Source organism: Callithrix jacchus, chromosome 2 (assembly GCF_049354715.1).
Source record: "Callithrix jacchus isolate 240 chromosome 2, calJac240_pri, whole genome shotgun sequence".
NCBI classification, from domain to species: Eukaryota; Metazoa; Chordata; class Mammalia; order Primates; family Cebidae; genus Callithrix; species Callithrix jacchus.
In genome coordinates, this window is record NC_133503.1 from 87,271,150 (window position 1) to 87,283,506 (window position 12,357).

At 36.1% G+C, this 12,357-nt stretch overlaps 1 protein-coding gene across 5 annotated transcripts in view; it reads right to left on the bottom strand.

The window, feature by feature from the left end:
• Window positions 1-1,122: 1,122 nt before the first annotated feature.
• Window positions 1,123-12,357, bottom strand: part of SRFBP1 (serum response factor binding protein 1) — a 68,950-nt gene continuing 57,715 nt past the window's right edge. For 4 of the 5 annotated variants that reach the window (XM_008991625.5, XM_035291025.3, XM_035291024.3 and 1 more), the window contains 3 exons: window positions 11,279-11,993; window positions 9,498-9,535; window positions 1,123-2,074 (listed from right to left, as the gene is read on the bottom strand). In XM_008991625.5, the coding sequence (XP_008989873.3) occupies window positions 1,890-2,074; window positions 9,498-9,535; window positions 11,279-11,993 (938 nt within the window). In that variant the 3' untranslated portion in view covers window positions 1,123-1,889. Of the gene's footprint in view, window positions 2,075-7,319; window positions 8,632-9,497; window positions 9,536-11,278; window positions 11,994-12,357 lie in introns of those variants that run through there. The other variant, XM_078365829.1, reaches the window with a different exon arrangement.

Sequence of the window (12,357 nt, forward strand, 5' to 3'; positions counted from 1 at the left end):
AATTGAGAACCAGTGACCTAGATTAATGATTCTTCTAGACCCATTCTAACAGCGCAAACTTCAAAATGACTAATCTGATTCTAAGTAACTTAATTGCATCCCAGAACGAAGTCCAACAGTACTTAGAACAAAATCTAATAACTAACAGCTAACACACTTAACACTCTTCCCTCTTAACTTTTTACTTGGACCCTAACTCCTTCCAGTTGGGGTAAAAAGTCTTGGACGGACTTTGCAGTGTGAAGGATAGTGACCCCAACTTGACAGTCTGGCAAACTCTGGGTAGGTACAGAGACATTTTCCTGTTATTTTGTTTTTTGGCAGTCTGAAATTATGTCAAAATAAAATTTAAAAGAAAGTACAAAAACAATTTATGCATTCAACACAGGAAATGTAATTTTCTCTCTGCATAATCTCTTGAATTTCATCATTCTATTTATCTAAGTTCTTTTTTTTTTTTAAGACAGAGTCTCACTGTATTGTCCAGACTGGGGTGCAATGGTGTGATCTTGGCTCACTGCAATCTCTACCTCCGAAGTTCAAGTGATTCTCATGCCTTAGCCTTCTGAGTAGCTGGAATTACAGGTGCTCACCACCACACCTGGCTAATTTTTTATATTTTTAGTAGAGACGAGGTTTTGCCATATTGGCCAGGCTGATCTTGAACTCCTGGCCTCTAGGGATTTGCCTGCCTTAGCTTCCCGAAGTACTGAGATTACAGGCATGAGTCACCATGCCCAGCTGAGTTATCTAAATTCTTGAAATAAGTAGAGATGACTCTTGAGAGTTTGTGAATACACGTTAACCATATGGCCGCCTCTGCCATTAAAGGCACTAATGTGCAGGAAACATAGATTAGCATTATTAAGTTTATCAAGAACCCTGAAATTTTTCCTAGCAAAAGTGAAACATTTGAAAGGATTAAAAAAATTCTTTTTTCCTTTTAAATAGCAGTACTGTGATGTGTAAAGCAGTCCTTTCCTCAGTGAGGCATCTTATAGTTCTTGGCTTAGCCATCAGTGGAAATGTTCTTTTAATCCTACCACCTTCAGAATTTGTTCTTAAGAATCAGAATCTATGATTCCTCAAACATTTTGAAATAAGACTATATAGTCAAATAACTAGGTAATATTCTTGATTTAATGAAAATATTTATATGCAGTGAAACATAAATTATTGGTTGTATTGCTACATTTAAATAATTTGCTTAAGTAACTAAAATACAATTAAGAATCCTCAAATTGTCCTAGACAACTATTTTAGAATCAAAAAGTACATGATCATAAGCACTTGAAACTATAATAAAATTAATATTTATTTAATTAGCTGTACATCCATAATAAAAGTTACTAGTTTGCTAACAAGAATGATTTTTAACAATAGTGATCTGGTTTAAATAGCTATGATTTCCTGTTTCCATTATTACTTAAAAATACATATTGACATTTATTTTTAAGGACACAACAGAGCTCAACCAGTAAAGCACATGTCATGATAAGCACTAATGAGAAAATATGAGACCACTATAATCCCCAAATTACTGAATAAGGGAAACAGTCTGAGGGATATTATTAAAAATCAACTTAAGTACATATTGGATTTGTGAAAGGTCTATGTAAACATAACTTGAATTTACTTAACAAAAAAAAAGGAAATACAAAAACACTGTAATTCCTCTCAAGAGACTTATTCAAACATGAATTTAAGTAATAGCTGCAGGGCAAGGGCTGAGAAAGCCAGGCATGGTGGTGCATTCACCTGCAGTCTCAGCCCTTTGGGAGGCAGAGGTAGGAGGATCACTTGATGCCAGGAGTTGCCCAGGCAACAGAGTAAAACCCTATCTTAATTTTTTTTTTTTTAGATGGAAAAGTTCACAGAAGATGTACTAATCAATCATCAAATGTAATTTTCTTCCCCTGAAACACAGCAATGTTAGACTGCTGTTCTTTTCGCCTTCTGCTTGCTTCCCATGAAGGATGAAGAGGCAGCAGCAATTGCTGTTTCGTATTTTCAAGTTTTCTTTGTAGTTTTTTATTAAAATGATTCTTGATCTGAGGTTCATTCTGTGGAAAATCTAGGAAGAGAAAACAAAAATAACTAACTACATACCTAAAGAGCATACAGGAGAAGTACATTTCATCTTTTCCAAACCAACATTAAAAAAACAAAATTTTGATTTCTTAAATGGAATATTTCACAATTTAAAACTGAAGTCCAACAGGGAATAGTTTGAAGTTGAAAATTTACATATGAGCAGTCAATTCTGAATACAAGATTTCTTTTTTTTTCTTAAATTTATTTATTATACTTTAAGTTCTGGGGTACATGTGCAGATTGTGCAGGTTTGTCACATAGGTATACACATGCCATGGTGGTGGTTTGCTGCATCGGTCACTCTGTCATCTATATTAGGTATTACTCCTAATGTTATCCCTCCCCAATTCCCCCTCCCTCTGCTATTCCTACCCTAACCCCCCACCCCCCAGGCCCCGGTGTGTGATGTTCCCCTCCCTGTGTCCATGTGTTCTCATTGTTCAACACACACTTAAGAGTGAGAACATGTGGTGTTTTTCTGTTCCTGTGTCAATCTGCTGAGAGTGATGGTTTCCAGATTCATCCATGTCCCTGCAAAGGAAATGAACTCATCTTTTTTTATGGCTGCATACATTTATATGTGCTACATTTTCTTCATCCAGTTTATCACTGATGGGCATTTGGGTTGGTTCCAAGTCTTTGCTATTGTAAACAGTGCCACAATGAACATATGTGTGCATGTGTCTTTGTAACAGAATGATTTATAATCCTTTGGGTATATACCCAGTAATGGGATTGCTGGGTCAAATGATATTTCTATTTCTAGATCCTTGAGGAATCCCCACACTGTCTTCCACAGTGGTTGAATTAATTTATACTCCCACCAACAGTGTAAAAGCATTCCTATTTCTCCACATCTTCTCCAGCATGTTTCCTGATTTTTTTAATGACTGCCATTCTAACTGGTGTGAGGTGGTTTATCTCAATGTGGTTTTGATTTGCATTTCTCTAATGACCAGTGATGATGAGCTTTTTTTCATATGTGTGTCAGCTGCATAAATGTCTTCTTTGAAAAGTGTCTGTTCATATCCTTTGCCCACTTTTTGAAGGGGTTGTTTTTTTCTTGTAAATTTGTTTAAGTTTTCCGTAGATTCTGGATATTAGCCCTTTGTCAGTCGGGTAGATTGTAAACATATTTTCCCATTGTTTTGGTTGCTGGATCACTTTATTGATAGTTTTTCTTGCTGTGCAGAAGCTCTTAAGTTTCATTAGATTCCATTTGTCTATTTTGGCTTTTGTTGTCATTGCTTTTGGTATTTTAGTCATGAGGTCCTTGCCCATGCTTATGTCCTGAATGGTATTGCCTAGGTTTTCTTCTAGAGTTTTTATGGTGTTAGGCCTCATGTTTAAGTCTTTAATTCATCTAGAGTTAACTTTTGTATAAGGTGTAAGGAAGGGATCCAGTTTCAGCTTTCTGCATATGGCAAGCCAGTTTTCCCAACACCATTTATTAAATAGGGGATCCTTTCCCCATTGCTTGTTTTTGTCAGGTTGATCAAAGATCAGATGACTGTAGTTTTGCAGCATTCTTTCTGAGGCCTCTGTTCTGTTCTATTGGTCTATATATCTGTTTTGGTACCAGTACCATGCTGTTTTGATTACAGTCACCTTGTAATATAGTTTGAGGTCAGGTAGCATAATGCCTCCAGCTTTGTACTCTTTGCTTAGGATTGTCTTGGCTATGCGAGCTCTTTTTGGTTCTATTTGAAGTTTAAGGTGGTTTTTCCCAATTCTGTGAAGAAAGTCTTTGGTAGCTTGATGGGGATAGCATTGAATCTCTAAATTACTTTGGGCAGTTTGGTCATCAATGAGATTGATTCTTTCTAACCATGAGCATGGAATGTTTTTCCATCTGTTTGTGTCCTCTCTTATTTCCTTGAACAGTGGTTTATAGTTCTCCTTGAAGAGGTTCTTCACATCCCTTGTTAGTTGTATTCCTAGGTATTTTATTCTTTTTTTTAGCAATTGCAAATGGGAGTTCACTATGATTTGGCTCAGTCTATTATTGGTGTATAGGAATGCTTGCTATTTTTGCACATTGATTTTGTATCCTGAGACTTTGCTGAAGTTGCTTATCAGCTTAAGGAGATTTTGGGCTAAGACGATGGGGTGTTCTAAATACACAATCATGTCATCTCCAAACAGGGACAATTTGATGCCCTTTCTTCCTATTTGGATAGGCTTTATTTCTTTCTCTTGCCTGATGGCCCTAGCCAGAACTTCCAATACTATGTTGAATAGGAGTGGTGAAAGAGGGCATCCTTGTCTTGTGCCAGTTTTCAAAGTGAACGCTTCCAGTTTTTGCCCATTCAGTATGATATTGGATGTGGGTTTGTCATAAGCAGCTCTTATTATTTTGAGATATGATCCATCAATACCTAGTTTCTAGAAAGCTTTTAGCATAAAGAGCTGTTGAATTTTGTCAAAGGCCTTCTCTGCATCTATTGAGATAATCATGTGGTTTTTGTCTTTGGTTCTGTTTATGTGATGGATTATGTTTATGATTTGCAGATGTTGAACCAGCCTTGCATCCGAGGGATGAAGCCAACTTGATCATGATGGATAAGCTTTTTGATGTGCTGTTGGATTGAGTTTGCCAGTATTATTATTGAAGATTTTTATGTCAATGTTCATCATGGATATTGGCCTGAAATTTTCTTTTTTAGTTGCATCTCTGCCAGGTTTTGGTATCAGGATGATGTTGGTCTCATGAAACGAGTTAGGGAGTATTCCCTCTTTTTGTATTGTTTAGAATCGTTTCAGAAGGAATGGTATCAGCTCCTCTTTGTATTTCTGGTAGAATTTGGCTGTGAACCCATCTGGTCCTGTACTTTTTTTGGTTGGTAGACTATTAACTGCTGCCTCTACTTCAGACTTCATTATTGGTTTATTCAGGAATTCAACATCTTCCTGGTTTAGTCTTGGGAGGATGTAAGTGTCCAGGAATTTATCCATTTCTTCTAGATTTACTGGCTCATTTGCATAGAGGGTTGTAGTAATCTCTGGTGGTAGTTTGTATTTCTGTGGGATTGGTGGTGATATCCCCTTTATCATTTTTTATTGCTTCTATTTTGAATCTTCTCTCTTTATTAAATTAGTCTGGCTAGTGGTTTATCTATTTTATTTAAAAAAAAAACAGCTTTTGGATTTACTGAGTTTTTGAAGGATTTTTTTGTGTCTCCATCTCCTTTAATTCTGTTTTGATCTTAGTTATTTCTTGCCTTCTGCTAGCTTTTGAATTTGTTTGATCTTGCTCTTCTAGTTCTTTTAATTGTGAAATTAGGGTGTTGATTTTATATCTTTCCTTGCTTCTCTTGTGGGCATTTAATGGTATAAAATTCCCTCTAGACACTGCTTTAAATGTGTCCCAGAGATTCTGGTACACTGTAACTTTGTTCTCATTGGTTTTGAAGAACATCTTTATTTCTGCCTTCATTTCATTATTCAGTAGTCATTTAGGAGCAGGTTGTTTAGTTTCCATGTAGTTGTGAGGTTTTGAGTGAGTTTCTTAACCCAGAGTTCTAATTTGATTGCACTGTGGTCTGAGAGGCTATTATGATTTCCGTTCTTTTGCATTTGCTGAGGGGTGTTTTAATTCCAATTATGTGGTCAATTTTAGAATAAGTGCAATGTGGTGCTGAGAAGAATGTATATTCTGTGGTTTTGGGATGGCGAGTTCTGTAGATCTCTATTAGGTCCGCTTGGTCCAGATCTGAGTTCAAGTCCTGGATATCCTTATTAATTCTGTCTCATTGATCTGTCTAGTATTGATAGTGGGTGTTAAATTCTCCCACTATTATTGTGTGGGAGTCTAAAGTCTTTTTGTAGGTCATTAAGAACTTGCTTTATGTATCTGGGTGCTCCTGTATCAGGTGCATATACAGTTAGGATAGTTGGCTCTTCTTGTTGCATTGATGCCTTTACCATTATGTAATGTCCTTCTTTGACTCTTGATCCTTGTTCGTTTAAAGACTGTTTTGTCAGAGACTAGGATTACAACCCCTGCTCTTTTTTCCTCTCTATTTGCTTGGTAAATCTTCCTCCATCCCTTTATTTTGAGCCTATGACACACATGCTTTCTATCCCTTATAATTAGATACTTATTGAGTGCCTCTTAATTTATGCCATGCTGTCTTATTTATAATAACATAAAGAAAGAAATCTCATTGTTGTACTAGCATAGAAAAAAGAAAGGCATCTGGTATTTTCAAAGGAGCATCTTTAGCTTATGATATCTGTGCTCATGAAGCAGATGTAGCTAGAAAATTCACATCTCAGCTAAGACACTCCACTGGGTCCGACAATACTGATAGTGTTTACTTATTTCACTCCTGTCTGTTACCGAACCAAAAGTTGTTATTAGAAGGAAAATTACTAAGTCTACTCAAGAATATAAGACACAATTCTTTATTAGTTGTAATGTTATTCTCCAGATACAAAGGTGGCAACTTGTACACTAGTCCTTACAGTATATTATCACTTTACATATTTTGAACCAAGTCTTATTTGGAGAAGATACACTAGCATGAAAAGACATAAATCAATGCACATTTTAAGTAATCAGAAAGAAAAAGAAAGGCAAAAAACTTAATATAGGCTTATTAATCAGTCTTAGGAGTATGTGATTTCTCTGCTGCAAGTTAGACATCATTGTCAGAAGCTTTTTAAAGACCTCTTTAGGAAAACAAAATATTTTATATAAACCAGTGTATAGTTTGGGATATTTACAAAACATTATGTAGACAGAAATCAAAACATCCCTTATCTTACACAAATCACATGTGCTCTAGAAATCTGTTATAATGTTCAAAGAGTGGCTCTAGTGATGAAAAGTTTAAAAAAAGATTTCATGAAAACTGAGATTTCAATAAAGCAGTATTTCTAAATGAATATATTATTTTATATATTACATAAATTAGAATTGTAAATGTAAATAAACTCGTAAATATTTTAAGCATACAAACTAAGCACAAAAAAAACCCTTTACTTGGATATTCTCACTGTGAAAATGTAGGTATGTCTTATATTTACAGTTACCCTATGTTTGTGAATATATGGTAAAAATGGGGCATACTGATGTGTTTCTGCCAAATCCTGTATTATCTTCCTTTTTTGGGCATACAATTAGAATATATTTTCCATTCTTGCTGCAGTTATGTGACGTCCCATGGCTGAATTATGGCTAATAAAATGTGAGTAAAAGGCCTGAACCATAAAAACCTCACCTTCAATCTTCCATTACTTCTCTATCACTGATGAATGAAGAGGATCCAGAGGAGGGAAGAGGCACAAGATAGAATAAAACTCTGAGGGGCAGACAGACTGATGGATGACAAAACACTGAGATTTAGTAGTTACTTGTTATAGCAGGTAGTCTACTATGAATAATACTAAAATTGGTACTCTGAAGTAACATTTCAGTAACATAAAAATTTGGCATTGGTTTAGCAGTTCAGTGGTAGGTAGCAAGGAAATAGATATCTGAGAATGGGAAGTAAGGAAACCTATGTGCCAAAGAAATAGGGAAAGCTGTTATCAGTGATTACTTGGCAAGTAGGCCACAAGCCTATGGAGTTTGCAGTACAAAGGTAACCGGTGGGAAAGAAAGTATCAGTATATTACTGGCGGTCCTTGACAATATACTATATAAAAGGGAACAGACGGAACAGAAAGAATCCAGATATTTGGGAACTCAATGTTTAGAAAATCCTTGGATTCCCAAACAGTAGGCTATAAGACTAAGAAAAGTTTTAAGTAATAAAGGTCCACAGCAACTCAGCCCTAGAGCAGAGATAAGACTTGATGTATGGCTACAATATGACTAAATGTAGGGCTGCAATTCCCATCCAAACCTGATAATTCTCAATGCAATTGATGCTGAATGCGAGTGGGAGTGGGAAAAACAAAACAAAACACAATCAAACATAAATACAAGTTTGAGAACTAGCTCTAGGAAAGAATTTCCAGTACAGCAGCTAGCTGACAGATGGACTGAGGGAAACAGAGGTCAGAAATCCACTGAGTTTTTGAGGAAGTATACAATGAAAGAAATCACAAACCTGGGATGGAAAAAAGCCTCTGTTGAACTTTGTACAAATTTTCATCACTTTATATCTGTACCAGTGACTTGGGGCAAACTCCAAAGAGATTATGTTAAATACCCACTTCAGAAGTAGCCATGAAACAAAGACCCTTCCTAGACAGGACCAAGAACAATGGATAAGGAGGTTCCTCTCAGAGCCTTCGTAATCTTTGCTTAGCAGAATTTCAGGTAGTATATCTGTTGTGTGCCTTCCATCTTTCACTTAACAAATCAAGAGTTTTTATTGTCATTACCTTATCCCTTTTCTGCTACTCTATATGTGGTATATCATGGTATGAATTTCTTTTTGGTACGAAAGTCACCAAACTTTGAGGAATCCCACCCATGAGATTTGATGAAAAGTACTGTATCACCAGTGATCCTGGACTTTGAGCTGGATGCAGTGACTGGATGTGATTTCGGGTTGGCTTCCTTGGGAAGGAGGTCAGTGTGCTCTGTGTAGGAGGAAACGTGAAATAAGCATCTGGTGACAGAGAGAACTGTCACTAGCAGAAAAGTTTATGTGTTCACGAAATTCCACTTCCTCTTTTCTCCTAGATATATAGTAAGACTACATTTCTTAGCTCCTTTGTTGCTAGATGGGGTCATGTGACTGAATTTGGGTTAATGATAATGTGAACAGAACTGACTTTTGCTACTTTCAGGCCTGGCTCATAAAAACCTACAAAATTCTCCATGTACTCCATCCCTTCTATTGGCAAATAGAGAATACTTGGAACCTGGAGGAGTAAGGAGCCAAAAGATGGAAGAAACCTGATTCTTAAATGACTATGTAAAAAAGTACCTCTCTAATTCATCAAGTGGACTGTGATGTAAATGAGAAATGAATTTTTGCTGTTAAGTCAGTGAAAGTCTGAGATTGTGTAAGAAGTTGGTGTACCCAAATATGTTAAACTTAGAATTGTTATGAATTAATCTGAAAATATTCTGATTATACTCTTACCCAAGAAAGTAATATACTTGTTATTCAATGTTTAATGGAATGGCATTAGTAATTAGATCACTAATAATTCAGATATAACTTACATAGTTTACTTAAAAATGTGTTAATTTGAGATAAGTTAAATAGACATAATATTTCCTGATAAACTTTGTCTATATCTTTCCCTCTGGCAGGACACAGAAAAAAAAGAAAACCAAACACAAAAAATTATACTGATAATTATAAGATGCTCTGTTAATATTTCTGTGGGTACATCATTCATTCAGGCTATATTAAGCAATCACAATTTTTCATTCTTTCACTTTGGCAAAACATAGCTTAATTGTATATGGAGGTCAGGCAACTGTGAATACATACCTACGGATCTGGTTTTTGGAGCCTGTTCTTTGTAATTTCTAAAAGAAGAAAAACACCATTATGACTTTAAAAAAATAAATCCTCTGATCTTAAGAACATAACAAAACTGATGATGAAACTAATTCAAAGGCTATTATACTCCTTAGTCACACCAGCAAACAATGAAATAATTATGAAAGCCCCAGGTTTTAGCTATATCAAACAAAAGTTTGTTAGAATCCAATGCTACTACAGACACATGAGGACCTATTTCTCTCATCACCCTTAAAGAGAATTCTGTTTGAAAAGAAAATATCTTATCTTGGTTACTTTGCCTTTACTCTTGGGGACTATCTTGATAAAGAATTTCTAACAAAAACTAACATTTACATTTTGGCTGGCCGTGGTGGCTCATGCCTGTAATCCCAGCACTTTGGGAAGCTGAGGCAAGTGGATTACAAGATCAGGAGTTTGAGACCAGCCTGGCCAATATGGTGAAACTCAATCTCTACTGAAAAAATCAAAAACAAAAATTAGCCAGGCGTGGTGGTGGATGTTGTGTCCCAGCTACTCAGTAGGCTGAGACAGGAGAATTGCTTGAACAAGGTAGGCATAGGTTGCAGTGATCACACCACTGCACTCCAGCCTGGGTGACAGAGGGAGACTATGTCTTCCCCCCCCCAACCAAAAAAAAAAGGATTTACACTTTGTGGTATGCCATTTTCTTTCTTTCTTTTTTTTTCTTTGAGATGGAGTTTCGCTCTTGTTACCCAGGCTGGAGTGCAATGGAGATCTCGGCTCACGGCAACCTCCGCCTCCTGGGCTCAGGCAATTCTCCTGCCTCAGCCTCCTAAGTAGCTGGGATTACAGGCACGCGCCACCGTGCCCAGCTAATTTTTTGTATTTTTAGTAGAGACGGGGTTTCACCATGTTGACCAGGATGTCTCAATCTCTTGACCTCGTGATCCACCGCGCCTGGCCCTGGTATGCCATTTTCAAATAGGAAAAAAATGCAGCTTTTGAGGCAAGTTTGGAAAATATAAGTAAATATTTTACTTATTTCAATGCTCCACACATTTTTATGTCTTTGCCATACTGTGACATTTTTGAAAATTTTTTATATCACATTTTTCTCTTTCAGTAAAGACTATCCCAGACTTGTAAATAAATGCAAAACAGTTTATAGCTGTTACTGAAGAAATTAGCTAACCATGGTCTTCTAATGTCTAAATGGGATTATACAGTAAAATGATTGATGTTTACAATAATGGTCCTGGGTCATCATGAAAAAACACCATATTCTTTTCAGAAATTTCTGTTTAAAAAGATATATAAAATATTTTCAAAAGTTTTTCACTAAAAAGGATTTCAAAATTTCAAAACTTTGATAAATAAAGGAATAAAATTAAATTAGCCTGAATATTATTTGGCTACAGCATCTTGTTTTTTGATGAAACTGGACAAATGTGGCATTGCCATATGTATATCTGTACCTAATATCCCACTATAACATTGGAGAGGGCCAGGTCTAAAAATAGGATGGGTTGTATAAACTAGAATTATAATCTCTTCATGTATGAACATGTAGATATTTCTAGCATTTAAAAAAAGAATTAATGATTATTTTGCCATATGTGTATCTATACCTAATATCCCACTAAAACCTTGGAGAAGGCCAAGTCTAAAAACAGGATGGGTTGTACAAACTAGAATTATAGTCTCTTCACATATGGGCAAGTAGGTATTTCTAGCTTTTTAAAAAGAAACTAATTATTATTTCAGAATAGGAAAAAGAATCTTACCTTCTAGAGCTTTTAGATCCAGATAAAGAGTGGAAAAACACTGATTCCAACTTTCTGGTTTCTGTATTTGGCTTGGCTGTGTCATTTCTTGTATCCCCATGAGTTTCACCTCTATCTTCTTTAAGTAATACTTTTTCGAGTGGTTTTTGTTCCTTAACTGAATAATGACGACTACTTTCCTTCTTTCGTGTCCGTCTGACTTTCCCAATGAAAAAGTCATCACCACTATCGCTATCTTCAGACATGGAAGATTGTTTGTAAAACCTTTCTTCTGTGCTATCATCAAAATACTCCCTCTCCTCTTCACATGATTCTTCTCCGCCATCACTGTTACCACAGAGTGAGCTATCAGATCTTTTGGTTTTTTTGGTTTGACTTAGTGTTTTCAGTGTTGCGTCAGGAGGTGTCTTCTGGGACTCTCGGGAAACTACAGAATTTTTTTCTGAAGGCTTTGATGGAGAATTTTGAATAGTCACAGCTTTAGCTCCATGTTCTACCTTGGTTATTTTTTCCTTTGAATTATTTGTTGGTTTCTTTGCCAGTATTTTGGTTTCTTTCACTTTTTGCTCACTGATAATAGTTCCTTCATGCTGTGAATTATTTCCATTATCATTTGAATACAAAGTATTCTTAGAATGATTGTCCTCTGAAGTATTCTTTGATGACTCAACTTCAGCAACATTTTGTCTTGCATCCTTAAAGGCTTGGACAGCAGCTGCAACAGAAACAATGCATGATTTATTTTAGCAGGGAAACATATGAAACATGACTGTTTTAGAAGACTATTTTAAAAATTATTTGAAAAGATCTAAGAGGGCAATTGGAATGGATATAAAGTACATATAATGGGTCTGAATTCACAAAAAAATCTTTCAACTTCTTAAAAACCAAACATAGTGGCTCACGCCTGTAATTCCAGCACTTTGGGAGGCTGAGGCAGGTGGATCAGGAGGTCAGAAGTTCAAGACCACCCTGTCCAATATGGTGAAATCCCATCTCTACTAAAAATACAAAAATTAGCCGGGCGTGATGGTGTGTGCCTGTAATCCCAGATAGTCGGGAAGCTGAGGCAGAGAACT